Source organism: Electrona antarctica (genome assembly GCF_951216825.1).
Source record: "Electrona antarctica genome assembly, chromosome: 22".
NCBI lineage: Eukaryota > Metazoa > Chordata > Actinopteri > Myctophiformes > Myctophidae > Electrona > Electrona antarctica.
In genome coordinates, this window is record NC_136805.1 from 17,392,589 (window position 1) to 17,410,187 (window position 17,599).

Genomic DNA, 17,599 nt, shown 5'->3' on the forward strand with positions numbered 1-17,599 from the left:
GCTAAATTATAACATAATGTTTAAAACACCAAAAGGGGTTCCCGCCCAAAATGGGTTAATCCAGAGCGATTTACAGTAAGCAAGATTCATACGTAAACTAAGAACCTAATATTCGTCTAACAGTGGAATACCTGTACAATGAAACAATGCGTACACTATAGAGTGCTACTGTATGTCTACATAAAATGCTATCTAAATTACATAAATTGAGCCTTTGCATACGCCTGTAAGGTCGTCAAGGCTAGGGCAAGTGCTATGGCAAGTGCTGCGGGCTAAGATGGAGCCTGAAGAGGTGGTTTTTCAGACTACGGCTGGAGGAGAGCGTTATAGGGAGAGGGAAGAAAAAAAAGGAGGTAAGTCGAGGGCAGAGATGCAGAGATTAAAAGAAAATAGGTTTTCATAATGAACACGGTGCTACCCCTCCCACACCCCCACCATGCAGCGTTGCTGCAGCATTTCTTCACATTCATTCCTATGGGAGTTTGTAGCAGCAGTAGTAGTGCAGGCATGCACTGGGAAAAAAAAAAACATGGGCCCTTTTTTCGCCACAATTTGCAACACCAGCCATTGACAATCCATTCATCCAAACAGAAAAGTCTGATCTGCTTGGATTAATCGATGTTAAACTGACCAACATTGCAGCTGTAAGGGAAGCTTGAATTATCCTCTTTCAATCTGCAAAGAGTGTGTTTCATAAAAAAGCCACCGTAGACATTGTTATGAGCTACTTTCTGCTAAATTCTGTGTTGGAAGCGCTCGTGGGAAGTCACTGAACGGCCCTGCGTACCACCTGTTTCAAATGTGCAGTAAGCAGCAGCATGATGCGTTAATGAAAACGAGCACTTCCAAATTAGAACACCTGCACAGAAAGTAGCTCATAACCTTATACGGTGGATTTTTACAAAACAAACGCTTTGCATATTGAAAGAGGACAATTCAAGCTTCCCTTACAGCTGCAATGTTGGTGAGTTTAATACGTTTTAAATCGTTTTATACAAGCAGATCAGACTTTTCTGTTTGGATGAATGGATTGTCAATGGCTGGTGTTGCACCTCTAGGGCGGCAGTGGCTCAGGGGTAGAGTGGCTGGATGGTAACCACAAGGTTGCCAGTTCGAACACGGGCTCCCCCAGAGTTAGTGTCGAAGTGTCCTTGAGCAAGACACTGAACCCCTAATTGCTCCTGATGTGCTGGTTGCTGCCTTGCATGGTTTCTGCCGCCATCGGTATATGAATGTGTGTGTGACTGGGTGAATGTAATGCACAATCTATGTAAAGCGCCTTGGATAAAGGCGCTATATAAATGCACCATTTACCATATCTAATTTCATCCCATTATAAAAATAGTGTTGCAAATTGCGGCTTTGCGGACCTTTGTGAGTGCTACGCGTTACAGGTCAGTTTCATAATTCTATTCCGCTGACTTCGACATAATTGTTATAATTATTGTTATAGCCAATTAGGTTGACTGGCAAACTTGCTGAGCGGTTTCTCAAGGAAACTGCAATGTAAATGCCGTTACCGTGGTGATGGTGTTTCTGATTATGATCATTATCATTCATAAGCATGCTTGCATTTAGATCGAGATCGAGTGTGTGTGTGTGTGTGTGTGTGTGTGTGTGTGTGTGTGTGTGCGTGTGTGTGTGTGTGTGTGTGTGTGTGTGTGTGTGTGTGTGTGTGTGTGTGTGTGTGCGCATGTGAGTGAGCGAAGAGTGCGCGCCCTTAATTGCATCTTTATGTGCCTGCACGTATGTGTGTCGTTGCGCGCATGCTTGTGTGTAGATCTGCGTGTGTGTGTGTCACTCACGATCCATGGCCATGCCCACGGCGATGCACTTCTTGAAGCGACAGAGCTGGCACTGGTTGCGGGTGATCTTGTCGATGATGCAGCAGCCATCGTACTTGCAGGAGTAGGCGGGGTGCAGGTTCTTCTGGATCGTACGACGGAAGAAGCCCTGGACGGATGGACGGACACACGGACAAAAAGATGAACACGCATATTAACACCCATTTTGACCTGAGATCAGATTCTAAAAATGTCTTCTACATCCTGACAGTTTTCTGAAAAAGCTATGTTTCTATGTCAGTCGTTCTTTGATTTTTCAAAAATAGCAGACCTACAAGCTTGTAGGCATTATGTTAAAGCATAACATAATGCTAACACCAAAAGGGGTTCCCGCCCAAAACGGGTTAATGTCACTGTTTCTCAAACAATGGGTTGGAAGGTTGGATCGTGGACCAGTTTTTATGGGTCCCTTTATTTTTTGCTTTTGTTTCCTACATCTTGTTTTTAACTATTACTAATTTTAAAACATTTGCAAAAAAAAAAAAAAGCTAAAATTTCCATGAATTAAAACCATAATTCAGTTATTTTTTTCAGTAAGTTCATGAAGAAATCAATGACAAATCTAAGAAATTCCATAAATTAGTAAAAAACGAATGTTTAAGAAGTAGTGAGAATAGAGAAGTTTTCATTAGTTTGGGTTCCAGGGAGACACCAAATGTCCCTTTTGGGTCACAGGCCAAAACGTTGGCGAGCCACTGATCTATATATGGTTGCTGTCGGGAAACCTAGTATGTCAGAAACAGTTTCAAAAAAAGATTTAAGATCGCGACGCGAGGCGTTGTGAGCTTGTCGATATTATTGTTTCACTACTTTTGTGAGTCACTCTTGTATCTAGAAGTAAGGCATTCGCTTACAGCAGAACTAAAGTTGAAATATGGAGATAGAAGGTTGGTGCTCGACAGGCAGCGGTGATTTATACAGTCAGACAGATGCAAAGGCAGAGATACAGTAGAGACAGTCAGACAGACACGGAGGCTTTATAAACTCCTGTTGATGTTTACCTCATAAAAATGTCATCTCCAAACTCAATCTCTTATTTGATGTTCGATGCCTCGCTGGCTGTCACGCCAGAGGCTGCTCACTGTGTGTGTGTGTGTGTGTGTGTGTGTGTGTGTGTGTGTGTGTGTGTGTGTGTGTGTGTGTGTGTGTGTCTCTACGGGTCCATGGTGTATACGAATTTATTCATGCTGCCTGTGACTGCGTGCGTTTCAGTATTCACATGCAAGCTTTATTTTGGGGCATTTGTTTGCGTGCGAGCGCTCACTGAACACAGGCGATGATGTGCAAATGTCAAAAAGCAAACAAAAAAGACAAAACAAAAAATCACAGTCAAAGCAGATACAGAGGGAGAGAGGAAGAGAAATAGACAGAGAGAGGGCGGAGGAGGAGTCGGGAAAAAAAACGTTGGCGTAAAGAGAATGGTTGTATGGCTTTGACAGAGAACTCATATGAATACAGAGCGCGATGGCAACAAAATTCCCATTACATTTGTAGATTTTAGGCGTCTCTCTGATGCTATCATGCACAGCGCCATTCCTAGGGAACCCATTGAACCGGCTCAGTGCGACGCGACGGGAAGACAATAGCTGTCAAAACATCACACAAGTCAGCCGCATGTTTGTGCATGTGTGCGCCACCATGTTTGTCCACATACATGTGCAGTATACGTCCCTGCGCATAATGTTTTTGTGTGTGGTCAGACCACACACTTTGGTCCACGTATGTTTGTGTGTTTTGCGTGTACACTATTTGCATGTGTGTGTGTGTAAATAAAGTGATCAAAGAAGCGTCATTGTGTGATCACGGCTCTCTGTGGGAGACATTATTTATGTGGTGTGTCTATGCATATGAATGTTCATGCACACACACATGTGAATGGATGTCCTTGTGTGCATAACATGTCTCTGTGTACTATGTCTGTGTAGTCACGGGCAATGAGTGGGCATTCTTCCATATATATATATACAGTACATATATGTACTCGTATTTATACAAGTGCTAAATTATGTCCCTGTGAATGTTTATGTATGAATCCATGCATGCATGTCGTGGCGTATTTGTATATTGCTATGCATATGTAAATACACACGTAGTATTTGTGGATGGATTTCATGTCCATACATGTGTGTATATCCAAGTTTGTGTGTGCACTGCACGCGAGCATGCGTGCTCTGGAGGGGAAAATGGCAACATACATACAGTACGTACATACAGCATTTTGCCTTTGTAGCGGCACGTTTTCGAGCTTTAAGATCTGCTACTTTTGATGTTTTTGTGTGACGCCGTAGAATGATCAAGTAGGGCGTTCGTTTACACACAAAAATAAGTGATGTGTGCATGTGTTGTACAGAATGCGTCGGTGATGTGTGCATGTTACGTTGGTGATATGTGCATGTGTTGTACAGAATGTGTCTGTGATGTGTGCATGTGTTGTACGGCCTCACCTTGCAGCCCTCACAGGTAATACAGCGGTAGTGGTAGCCTGTGGCCTTGTCCCCGCACACCACACAAGGCTCATCCTTCTCCAAGTAGCTGGGGATGTACCCTAAGGGAGGGAGAGAGAGAGAGAGATCTTAATAATTGGCATAAAGCTATGTATATTCTATATCAGTCACTTTGTCCTCTTTGTATCTTACTCTCTCGCGCGCGCGCACACACACACACACACACACACACACACACACACACACACACACACACACACACACACACACACACACACACACACACACACACACACACACACACACACACACACTTGTGTGCGCGTTACGTGCAGAATTAATCTGAATTCGTTTCAGATCACATCTGAACAGATAAATACATTAGATGAAACCAATCAACATTCTCAACATTTAGCAAGAGAAAGACTGCACTGAGATCATCATCACAACCAGCTTGCAGTGTCACTAAAACACGCACGCACGCACGCACGCACGCACGCACGCACGCACGCACGCACGCACGCACGCACGCACGCACGCACGCACGCACGCACGCACGCACACACACAGACACACACACACACACACAGACACGTTCCATACATAAAGAGGCCCCATGATGTGTGCCCTGGGGACATTCATCACATGGAAGTGAGGACAGGCCGTTGCCTCATTCAAATAACATGCGCCCGTTGTCCGTGACCGCCCCTTTGTAAAGCCATATTTCTGGGTTTTTATTTTATCAGAAAGTGCACGCTTAATCCTTCCATCATCATTGTTGTTCTTCTTAAAAGTCCACATGGGAACGAGGGTCAAAGTCAACTCAATGTCAATGAGGGGGAAAGGGGGGAATTCAAGGGAATGGCACAGGAGGCGACTGCGACGGACTGACGTGAACTGCATGCTGAATTGGAGCGCTCTGAACAGAATGGAAGTGTGAACTGAATGGAAAACGAGTCGGAAACGGTTCGGACGCGTCAAAGAGATCAACTGAACCGAGCCCGAGGGGGACCTGCACGTCAAGAGGAAAGGGACTGCGTTTGGAAAGATTGCGATGCATTTGCGACAAAGAACGCGTGGGGGATACTGATGTGAGGAACGTATCTAGCAATTTATGCTCTGCATCTCCGCTCCACGAGCCCGACAGAAACTGCAGAACCTCCACTTCCCGCATCCCACTTCTGGTGTTATGTTTGGACCAGGGGAGAGCCAATGAAGTCTGCGGTGGCGTACGGCCGTACGTATACGCAACATTTCCTCACATTAAAAGAGAGAGTTTATTTTGCCGCCTACATGAAAGCAAAGAAAAGCAGGAAGTTAACAAAAAAGTGAGGGCTAGAGTGGAAAGAAGAAAGACGAGATGAAAAGAGTAAAAAAAAAGAGGCAGATTAATTATGCTGTTTGGTGAAACAGCATAGAATTTTTCGACAAGCTTCTCTCGCCGCTCAATTCAGTCCAATAATTCAATACGCTTGATTGGAATTGATGTTATGAACCACTTGACCGTTGCATCTAAAACACGACTGCAAATGTCCACTCTGGGGTTGTTCTCACGTCTCGTTTCAATTCCAGCATGCTGCGGTGTGGCATAACAACAAGGTGTGCACGGTTTGAGGAGAGCATCCCGAAACGTGTCTCTGTAAATATCTCTCTGATGCTCGTCTCTCTACTCCGCCTTCTCTCTCTCTCTCTCTCTCTCTCTCTCTCTCTCTCTCTCTCTCTCTCTCTCTCTCTCTCTCTCACAGTGCTCTCCATCTATAGCACGTCTCTCTCCTCCTCTCTTTCCATCTCTTCCTGCATTCCCTCTGACTGTCTTCTCTCTCTTTTCCCTCTCTCCCTCAGTCTTTTTCTCTCGTTTTTTCCCCTCATGCCTCGGGAATAGGACAGCCTGTTCTTTTTCCGATGCGGACAAGAGAGGAGGACGGAGTGAGCCCGAGTGAGCGCAGAGACACAGGAAATAGCTCATTGCCAGCCATTTACTGTAATATATAGCATGGGAAACGGGCAGAGGGAGGAGACGCTGCAATGCACGCTTGCACAAAAATACACAAAGTGCATGCCCACACAAACACATGGACAGCCACGTCGGGCACATCTTTGGACACTCAAGGGATGGCAGGGGGGGAAACTGTAGACAGAGTGTACAGTACATGTCTATAATGCATTTACCTGCAAGTACATTAGTGTGAGTCTCTGTGTGTACACATTTATCCACACACGTATGTCCTATATGTTATATCATTATGTTTGTTTTGCTTGTCTGTGATTTCAAGCATATGCCTGCGCGTGTGCGTGCGACCGTGCGCGTGCGTGAGGGGATAACGGTTCCACATGAGTCCTGCCTGGCAATGTCGGTTCGACCCTGCCCTTGGCTCAACTACAAACAGAGGTGGAGGATGGAGGAGAGGAGAGGAGAGGAGAGGAGAGGAGAGGAGAGGAGAGGAGAGGAGAGGAGAGGAGAGGAGAGGAGAGGAGAGGAGAGGAGAGGAGGGTAAGACATCAGACGAGAAGAGGGGCTGAAGAAATGAGGGAAGAGGTGAATGGTGGATGTAATATATGTCATCTCTGGCAGGGGCTCTGGCAGGCCAGACGCTGCCTTGCCTGGTTGATCCTGTGCCAGTCTGTGGGGGCTGTTGTTGGGAAGCTGAGCCCAAAATCAATATGGCTGTAGCCCTCTCTCTCTCTCTCTCGCATGTGGCCTGGGACCCTCCCATCAATGACTCTGCCAAGCAATCAGGCCACCGATTCAGAGCAGAGAATTAAGAAAATTTGATTTTCTTTGCCATAATTCATCAGATACAATTCATTGTTTAGTTTTTTGGGTTTTTTTTTACCATGAGATATGAGACACGTGCAAAGCGGACTGAACACAACTTAAAACGGAATGAAAATAAACGGTAATAATTGACTTTTTTTGCACACCATAGCTTTTGGGGGGGCAAGAGTTTGAAAGGGCCAGTGTCAGACACAAGCTCTTTGTGTGCCCATGGACCACTGTGCTCCTCCCATGCATGACTGCCAGTGAGTGCCAAAGGTCTGCCAAGATGCCAACTCCCATTACCAGACCGCGCTGGACCGTCTGTCAGGGCCCTACACATTTTCCATTCAACCGGCTCCACACTTTCCCAGGCCCCATGTCGTAATGCACATTTTATTTATTGTTTGTAGCCTACATGTTTGACTGAGGGTAATACATTTATTAATGATACTTCCTGATTCTCAGGAAAGGTTTAAATTCAAAGCTTTTTCCTCCCATCATGTTTATAAGTCCTGGCACACTTTTAGAAACTGGTCTAATTTGGGGGTTTAGGGTCAATTCCCTTGTTATTGCATTGGTAATAGTATCCATAGCAATAAGCCTCAGAAAATGATGTGGCTGTGAAAATGGAAGTATAGGGCCAAGTCAAGTAAGCAGAAGAAAAGCAACCCGTGAGATAGTTTAAATGCAATCCGATGAGAAAGGGCTTCAAAAACCAGCCCAGGCAGTCCTACTGGAAGGATATATATACCTAATGACATCATTAAGGTCAAGGTAAGTGGGCTCATATGTAATACCTCCATGACAGCGACCGAGACAGGCATATTTTTCCACATCTCAAATGTAGAGTAGCAGCGAGCGTATAAGCTTCTAGCTACGGCGGGCGAGCGAGCATGCAGGAAGGCAGAGAGCATGCTGGGAATGGGGGGTGGGTGTACATTTTGGGGCTTTCTGACTGGTTAGCTCCATCACTGGCTGGCTGCACGATGACAGATGCATTATTGTGAACGGATACGTTTCACCCCACAGATGCTACCCACTGCCGAGCACACCACTAGTGGCGCCTTCAATGGTTTCTCGTCTCAGTTCTTCCGGCTGCTGTCTCTCTCTCTCTCTCTCTCTCCCTCTCTCCCTCTCTCTCTCTCTCTCTCTCCCTCTCTCCCTCTACTCTCTACTCTCTACTCTCTACTCTCTACTCTCTACTCTCTACTCTCTACTCTCTTCTCTCTCTCTCTCTCTCTCTCTCTCTCTCTCTCTCTCTCTCTCTCTCTCTCTCTCTCTCTCTCTCTCTCTCTCTCTCTCTCTCTCTCTCCCTCTCTCTCTTTCTCTTTCTCCCTCTCTCTCTCTCTCTCAACCCACCGTCTGTTTAAAATGTCTTCGCTCGTGGGATTTAGGAGTTGTCAGTCAGAAAGCGAGCGGAGCGGAAGACATTGGTTTGCCGATGAAAGGCTGTGCGCTACGTCGCCTCGTTCTGCTCGGGTTGCACACGGCGGAGCACAATGTAAACAAGGTGACGGCGTGAGTCCGGTCCCGCGCTGCGTTCACAAACTGAGCGGGAGTGGCAGCGAAAGCCCCATTTATGCTTCTGGCCGATTCCAAAAATGTCTTCTAAATCATGACAGTTTTCTGAAAAACCTATGTTTCTACAGTATATCAGTTGTTCTCAAACATTTCATGTCACGATTCACGAACCCTAAAAAATATATGTAATTGGCCGCCGACCCCCATCTCAAAATATGTTGTTTCAGGGACATCCCAGAAGCAAAGATTTGAATAAAAAAATGTTCACTGTGAAATAATATATGTTAAAGAATTTGCACGTTTTCAATATTTTTCAAAAATAGCTCGTAGTGCGGCACATAGCTAACGTATAACATAATGCTTAAAACCTGGGCTGTGGCTCAGCGGTCCAGGCACCTTGGCCGGTAGTCCAAGTCTGGCAGTGTGCCTGGCAGTGTGCCGTGGGCTCGACTCCCGATCCCGACGGCCCTCACTGCATGTCACCCCCCCATCTCTCTCCCTTACTAAAGCCAAAAAAAAAACATTATAAAAAAAAAAAAAAAACACCAAAAGGGGTTCCCGTCCTGAAGATCTACTAGCTCACAACACGCCACGAAAGACAACATTTACTTTCCGTTCCCCTCGTGATTTTCTCAGCGAGCCACATATAGGGTGGTTTGTGCACGTGCATGTGTACAACACGCATATAGGGTGGTGGTTTGTGCACGTGCATGTGTACAACACGCTGCTATGGCAACCAGGCGCACTGGGCTGATGAGAACAGAAAGTGACAGGGAGTTGTCAAGTGGGTCCCCAAATAATTGGCAAAACACTACGATTTTAATGATAATATAACTACCTTTAAAAAACAATAATATAATATAATTAAAAAATAATAATCATGGTATTTTGTCTTTAAAACCTATAGGGGAAATTGTGTTTTCTTTGTGATACCAATGACTAGGAACTTAATAAACATGCTCTTAAAATGCACCCACCCAAAATGTACCCATAACACGGCTGCTGTGTTAAGTGGTCAGATGAACGCTTTTCAAGTGGGCCCTGATCCAGAAAGGGTTGAGAACCACTGGTTTACACACCTCCTAACACCTGTATAAACTAACAGTAAGTGCATTTTGGTTACATCTGTATACACTCTCTGAGTTACAAGTGGACACATTAACATTGAGGACATTCGACAACCATCTCTATAGGCAGTCGCAGCGCGACCTTCCCTCCAGTCAATGAGATTGGGAAAAACAAACTCACTTTTAGTCAAATGCCTTTTTCAAGAGGAGCTTAAACTCTTAAATGTAGCATTCAAAATGCACTTCTTTTTCGAAAATGGTAAATAGTGCTTCTGGAGTCAATGTATTATTACACACTTTGGCACTGGAAAACATTAAACAGCTGAAACATTACTAAATAAAAATAATGGAGGGGCACTTTATCTGGTCAGGTCAGTTGCCAATATGGTACGTGCACTGTACATGTACTTATATCAATACACTTAACACAATGGAATGGAGTCACAATGGAAGGAGCAGTTTGTAGAAATGGAACAATTCCAGATTGTAGTCACAGTGTAGTGTGGGAATTAATGCCGCAAGGACCGAATACGTTATGTAACCCAGACATCTGTGTGGAATGATACGTATAAGTGTATATTCATAGCATATTGTAACTGTACCACATACTGTCTGTACAGTATGTCATCTACTGAATGTCCCGTCTTGTAACCAGAGAACATGCGTGCTGAATGTGTAAAAGGACACATTGCTCTGATGTGCAAACGGAACAAATAGCCGATATAATGGTACAGTACAAGCGAGGTCGCGTCGGCTCTGCGTGGGAAGTGGAAATCGTTCTTCAAATGGAGACACTCGCCCGCAGTATAAAAGGCTGTGATCTATTAAACCCTTTGCCATCCTGAACACTTCAGGTGGAATGGAAGGGGCTTTTGTTTTGGTTTGTAGTGGCCACTTTAGAGACGTGTGGAGCATAGAGTGTCTCTCTCTCTCTCTCTCTCTCTCTCTCTCTCTCTCTCTCTCTCTCTCTCTCAATAGAAAGTGCTTGGAGGAATCAGGTGCTCACCAGTAACACTCTTCACCGAACACTGGCTGTTCTTCCTCTTCCTCTTCGGGCCATCGAGCCACCTGAGAAGAGAGAGAGAGAGAGAGAGGAGACAGGAAGAAAGAAAAATAATTAGTGAATGGACTACGCGCATGCTCGCGCACGCACACACGCACACACACACACACACACACACACACACACACACACACACACACACACACACACACACACACACACACACACACACACACACACACACACACACAGAGTAAGTGACACGGGTGACATACAGTATAGTGTAGGTGCTTGGCTTCAACCACTGCCTTTCTTTTTCTCTCGCTCTCGCTCTGCCAAATTGAAGCCCGCACGCACGCACGCACGCACACACACACACACACACACACACACACACACGCACACACACGGGGGAGAGGTGTGCAGAGCCCAGAGAGGTGCTCTTGGCTTGACCGCCTGTTCCCCACTGGGAAGCATGAGAGTACAGTGGATGGAGAGAGAGAGAAGGAGGGCAGAGACAGATAGAGGCCTGACGGTGTGAGGGAGAGAGTGTTGTCTATTAGAGCGCTATACGGGAGGATTGTGTGCAGACTCCCCTGGCGGTGTGAGGGAGAGAGTGTTGTCTATTAGAGCGCTATACGGGAGGATTGTGTGCAGACTCCCCTGGTGGTGTGAGGGAGAGAGTGTTGTCTATTAGAGCGCTATACGGGAGGATTGTGTGCAGATTCCCCTGGTGGTGTGAGGGAGAGAGTGTTGTCTATTAGAGCGCTATACGGGAGGATTGTGTGCAGACTCCCCTGGCGGTGTGAGGGAGAGAGTGTTGTCTATTAGAGCGCTATACGGGAGGATTGTGTGCAGATTCCCCTGGCGGTGTGAGGGAGAGAGTGTTGTCTATTAGAGCGCTATACGGGAGGATTGTGTGCAGATTCCCCTGGCGGTGTGAGGGAGAGAGTGTTGTCTATTAGAGCGCTATACGGGAGGATTGTGTGCAGACTCCCCTGGTGGTGTGAGGGAGAGAGTGTTGTCTATTAGAGCGCTATACGGGAGGATTGTGTGCAGACTCCCCTGGCGGTGTGAGGGAGAGAGTGTTGTCTATTAGGGCGCTATACGGGAGGATTGTGTGCAGACTCCCCTGGCGGTGTGAGGGAGAGAGTGTTGTCTATTAGGGCGCTATACGGGAGGATTGTGTGCAGACTCCCCTGGCGGTGTGAGGGAGAGAGTGTTGTCTATTAGAGCGCTATACGGGAGGATTGTGTGCAGACTCCCCTGGGCCGTGCTGCTCCGTACTCTCAGACGCTGCTGATCGGCCCCCAGCTCTTTAACCCATTTAAACCCCAGGACCATTCTACAAATGCCTTCTAAATCCTGATAGTGTTCTGATAAACCTTATGTTTCTATGTCAGTGGTTCTCAAGGTTTTTCATGTCAAGCACCCCAAGAATTATATGAATTTGGCCGCCGACCCCCGTCTGAAAATATTTTGTTCTAGGGACCCCTCCAGAAGCAAAGATTTGAGTTAAAAACGTTCGCTGTAGCAGATCTACAAGCTCGTGTAGCGTGGCACTCGGTGCCGTGCTACGAGCTTGTAGATCTGCTATTTTCCAATAGCTAAAGCGTAACGTAATGCTTAAAAAACACCAAAAGAGGGGGTTCCGCCCTGAATGGTTTAATGCCGCCGCTCAGACTGCACTCCATTATGGCGCCATCAATAAAACATGGGCATGCTCTGCCGAGATAGAATGCACAGGGCTATAGGTTGCATTTGCTCAGTAAGCAAGGTGGGGGGGGGGGGGTGTCCTTCGCTCGGGAATCGGGCAATTACAGGCGAAAAGCAGTGGTTCTTCTCCTCCGGAGCCCAGCCGTTTGACGGCTTAAACAGGCTTATACAGATATGCACGTGCCTGGGTCGAAAATCCCTGACTGGTGCTGCTGGGGGTGTGTGTGATCTGTGGCATCTTGCGATATGAGTGCAAGGAAATCAACAACTAACAACCCCGCTAGCTACCCCTTCACTGCCAGGCACGGCGAAATGAGCTATATATGCACACGGAATAACTTTTCCTACTTCCAGGCCGCTTCCCTACTTCCTTCACAGGTGTTGCTGATTATACTAATTAAGGCTCTGTTCCATTTAGTGTGCAGTGGTTCTCAAACATTAATTTCAAGGACGTGAGAGTGTACAAATGGAACCCAAATGGGGATCCGTAAGGGTCCATTGGGTTCCATTTGTACACGCTCAGAGTTACACACCCATGGTGCCATGTGGAACCCACTGAAGGACACTTTGAGTTTGAGACCCACTGGTGTGGCAAAGTGTTTCAAGTGAGCCAACACGCACAATAGCAGCACCCTGACTCTGTTGGACCAGAATGGAACAGAGCCTTTATTAGCCCATTTTGACCTGAGATCAGATTCTAAAAATGTCTTCTACATCCTGACAGTTTTCTGAAAAAGCTATGTTTCTATGTCAGTCGTTCTTTGATTTTTCAAAAATAGCAGACCTACAAGCTCGTAGCGCGCCACTCGGTGGCGCGCTATGAGGTTATGAGCTTGTAGATACTGTATATGACATATAGCCCATTGCACTTGAGTAAGCCAGCAAGGCACGGAATCGCAGTGGCCGACAGAACAACAATTTGCGATAACACTGGGTCGCTAGCAGGTATGTGACTGCATGTGCGCTGTGCGTTGGCCTCCCCCATGAGCTGTAACAACCTCCTATTGCTGTTAATAACAATGTCTTCGTAATAGGCCTGCCTAAATGAATAATGTTGAAAACGTTACATGTCAAAGTCGACTCGTATCTCTAGGGAGTAAACACCAACAGCAGGTCTGTCAATGTCCTGTTAAAAGCCAATATGTTCTCTTAAACTTGTAATTGACATTGGCGTTGCTCTCTTCACACACAGTAGACTGTTTCTCATGATCTTGGGACCAAGAAAAGCTATTGGAAATACATTGTAAAATGCCTGAAATGAAATGTCAATGCTAACCAGTTTTCTCATTTTCTGTAAAGCGGACCTCTTTTTTCTCTCCATCCAGCAGTGGTTCTGCAGCAAATTGCATTGTTTTTAAAAGGCATGATGAACAGATGCTACAGAGCTGTTTTTCTCCAGGGAGGACTTTCATTGATTAAACAATGTAATATTATGTCTGGCCTCATTAATACTTCTAAATGACCCAGGGGAGCACCACCCACTTCACCTCATAACGGAGCATACTTTCTATGTCTTGCTGGCAAGCTACAGTACATGTGCCCTGAGAGGATATAATTACCTGCTCAATTTGGCAGTTAAAGATATTGGACCCAAAATGCCAACTGCATGCGTGCTGGCTCCAACTGCAAGTCTGCAACACGGACTTGTTCTTAAGCTCGCCTTTGCCCTTTTGAGAACGCATCAGTGGGATTGTGAGCTGCATAATGAAGCCCTGTTCAAGAGAAAGAGCTCTGCTGCTGTCACTACTGTACTGTTTTTCAAGTCTCCATGTCGATCTCGTGTGTTTTGTTTTGGGATTTGCCCGACCCAGGGCAAAAAGGACCCATACTAGACAGACGTGGTGGGAGACGGGTGGTGACTTGACATTTAGACCTAAAGAGGGCACCTGCAAACCCATTTTGACCTGAGATCAGATTCTAAAAATGTCTTCTACATCCTGACAGTTTTCTGAAAAAGCAATGTTTCTATGTCAGTCGTCCTTCGATTTTTCAAAAATAGCAGACCTACAAGCTCGTAGTATGAGCTTGTAGATCTGCTATTTTTCAATAGCTAAAGCATAACATAATGCTAACACCAAAAGGGGTTCCCGCCCAAAATGGGTTAACCCATTTAGACCTGAGGACCATTCTAAAAAATATGTCTTCTAAATCCTGAGAGCTTTCTGAAAAACCTACAGTATGTTTCTGTCAGCCATTCTCAAACATTTTCATGTCAAAGGATTTGAGTTAAAAACGTTTGCTCTGAAAGAATATATATAACAGCAGTAGTATCGGCCAATTATGCAGCTGATGAGGCCCGGACGGTTAGCTCAACCGTCTGGGCACCTATAGGCTGCTGAGCCAGCCTGATGGCGTGCCGCGGGTTCGACTCCCGATCCCGACGGCCTTTGCCGTGTGTCTTCCCCCCCCCCCATCTCTCTCCCCATTTCCTGTCAGACTACAAAGCCAAAAAAATATCTTAAAAAAAATATATATATATGCAGCTGATGTGTCGTGATTTTTAAACACTTTCAAGCTGCCGTTTCCATTTTGGCTTGTACTGTAGCTCTGAAACTTCTAGGGCCTAAATAAAAGAGGTTCAGATCATGTGTTTCATATTTACTTAATTAAAGTTAAATGTATATATATTGTAGTTTAAATTATTATTATACAAAATATCGCTCAAGACATCAGAAATTGTTGAACGCGAACATTTGGCATCAATCAGACTGGATCCACCGAAGGTGGACAGCGGGCGACAGCGACCATGCACACACAGCGGGCGACAGCGACCAGGCACACACAGCGTGCACTTGGGCAAGGCCGTCCTTTCTGTTACTTCAACAGCACATAATGGATAGAAAAAACACGCGGCAGTGAAAACCGATTGACACGCTGCATTTCTTTTCTTTGTTTGTTTTTCATTTTCATGGACAAAAAGTGCACGTTGCTGTTGGTGCACGGGGCTTACTGAAAGAGGAAGCATCTGAAAAGAAGCTGCCAGGGCAGAATGACAGGGTGGAGATGCTGGCACGCTGCCAGGAAAAATACGGTATAGACAAATAAGGCAACTGTCTCTCTCTCTCTCTCTCTGCTCATCAAACAGAGCCATCCATGCACCATCGCTGGGGGCAACACCGCCAGCCTGTCAGCTAACTGACAGGTTGACACCCATGTTGAAGCCCCATACACACAGGTCTTCTTGCTCCTGTCCTCCCTCACTACTTTGTTTCCTCCTTCCCTGCCCCTCCCCCCTCCTCGTCACCTATCACCTCACGACACCCTGGTGTCCCGACCCCGGGCCGCCGAGGCGAATGAGTTCGTCAGACGCCGGGAGCGTCCTACTCATGCAGGCATTATGGCCCATGGTGAACACACTGGTGATAGATAGGAAGAGTAAAGTCTGCACACACACATACACGCATGTACGTACACATCTACATATGCACGCATGCATGCACACACGCATACATGATGCAATGAATCAACCCTCAAATAGCTGTGAGTTAATGAAGATCTTTTGAAAGGTATTTGACTATTTTCCTTTCATCAATCACAGTCAAAGAGAGCGAAGGATATCCACACACACACACACACACACACACACACACACACACACACACACACACACACACACACACACACACACACACACACACACACACACACACACACACACACACACACACACACACACACACACACACACACATTGAGAGACAGGAGAGAGTGAGTGAGACCATTTTGCATCTTCATCTCAAAGAGAACATGAATAATTTCTCTTGCTCTGCTTGAGAGATTACTGTACAAGACCTGAGAGTTTAGGTAAGTCAAATAGCATTTCACCCGCAGGAGAGAGCTGCTGGGGGAAGAAAAAGGAAAGGTCTAATAAAAACACGAACCCTCGCTGGCATGCTGCATTTGTTGTGGAGTTTGTGCACGTGCAGTGGCAAGAAAATTAAGCAATCCACCTCTTGTACTACATGAAATGTTGAAGTAGTGTGGAGGAAAAAAACCCAAACAAAACACAAAACAACACAACCCCACAGCCCACTCTGTTAGACTTTGCATGCTTATGTAAGAAGGCGTCACAGCCTGGCAGGATTTTAAATTGGACCACATCAACGGGGGGGGGGGGGGGGGGGGGGGGGCGTGCTGCCATGCCGTGCAGAGAAGACAAGTTCATAGACGAAAACACGGCATTCTCACTTTTTGACGTTTACGAGCCGGGGCAAGTCTCAGGCTCTTTTGAATTTTCAGCCTGTAAACTGACACTGGATGTATTGCGACATACTTTCTGTTGAGTGTGCAAAGTCCTGCCTGTTGCACCACCGCCACCATGCACTGACTCTGCTTTAAGCGCAACGTAAAGCACCCATGGACATAAACAACACATACTGATAAAAAGAAACAGATGTAGCCACAGACAGTCCCACGCAAGAAAACAGAAGACACCCCGAGAGAGGAGCATAACTCTACGCTTGGAACACTGCGAGTGTGTGTGGAGGAACAGGCAAACGAGTCGGGCTACTATACTTGCAGAGCGTGCAAGAGACACACAGTAACAAGTGATATATATATGACATTCTTTAACAGTGAAATATGATTTCACCCTGACCTGATGACGCAGTGCGAGTGCAGAATATGCATGGTGGAGGAGCAGCAGAAGTAGTCGTAGTTGCGGTCCTAATAGCGGAGTGTTTGGCTGCCGAACAGCGGCACGCACACATCCAGCCTCTCCCTCTCTGTGGATGTCTGTCTCTATCTCTGTCTCTGAGCCTACTGTACACTGACACCTCTGCCAGCAGTGCTAAGTTTAGCTCCCTGGCTAGGGACCCGCACACACTCACACACTCACACTCATACACACACACACACACAGACATACATTACATACACAATTACACACCCTCCTCCTCCTGCCCTTGCGCTCTCTCTCTCTCTCTCTCTCCGCCTGTCCTTCTCTCTACTGAATACTACTATACTGTCTGCGGGCCTCTTGCACTCTCCTGTTATCCCCGCCCAGCCCGTCCTGATTGGACCGCGGCCAGCCTTTCCACCTGTGACTTTTTCTTCTCGACAATAGTTTTTTTTTTCAGCGTGACTGACATGTTATGCTTGACATGTCGACTTAACAGGTAACTGCCAGGCTGGCAAGTTACAGAAGCCTGCTGTATATGGGACTCAGTGCTATTTTTAACACGGTATAGGATTTAATAAGGCCATGGCTACGTGACTGTAAATGATAGCAAAGAGCATAGCTTTTG

At 46.2% G+C, this 17,599-nt stretch overlaps 1 protein-coding gene across 2 annotated transcripts in view; it reads right to left on the reverse strand.

The window, feature by feature from the left end:
• LOC306914845 (thyroid hormone receptor alpha) overlaps positions 1 to 17,599 on the reverse strand; it is a 47,397-nt gene that overhangs the window by 17,106 nt on the left and 12,692 nt on the right. Inside the window, exons 1-4 of one of the 2 annotated variants that reach the window (XM_079492054.1) lie at positions 16,951 to 17,084; positions 10,641 to 10,702; positions 4,289 to 4,389; positions 1,806 to 1,953 (exon numbers count right to left, since the gene is read on the reverse strand). In XM_079492054.1, the coding sequence (XP_079348180.1) occupies positions 1,806 to 1,953; positions 4,289 to 4,389; positions 10,641 to 10,702; positions 16,951 to 16,982 (343 nt within the window). In that variant the 5' untranslated portion in view covers positions 16,983 to 17,084. Of the gene's footprint in view, positions 1 to 1,805; positions 1,954 to 4,288; positions 4,390 to 10,640; positions 10,703 to 16,950; positions 17,085 to 17,599 lie in introns of those variants that run through there. The other variant, XM_079492053.1, reaches the window with a different exon arrangement.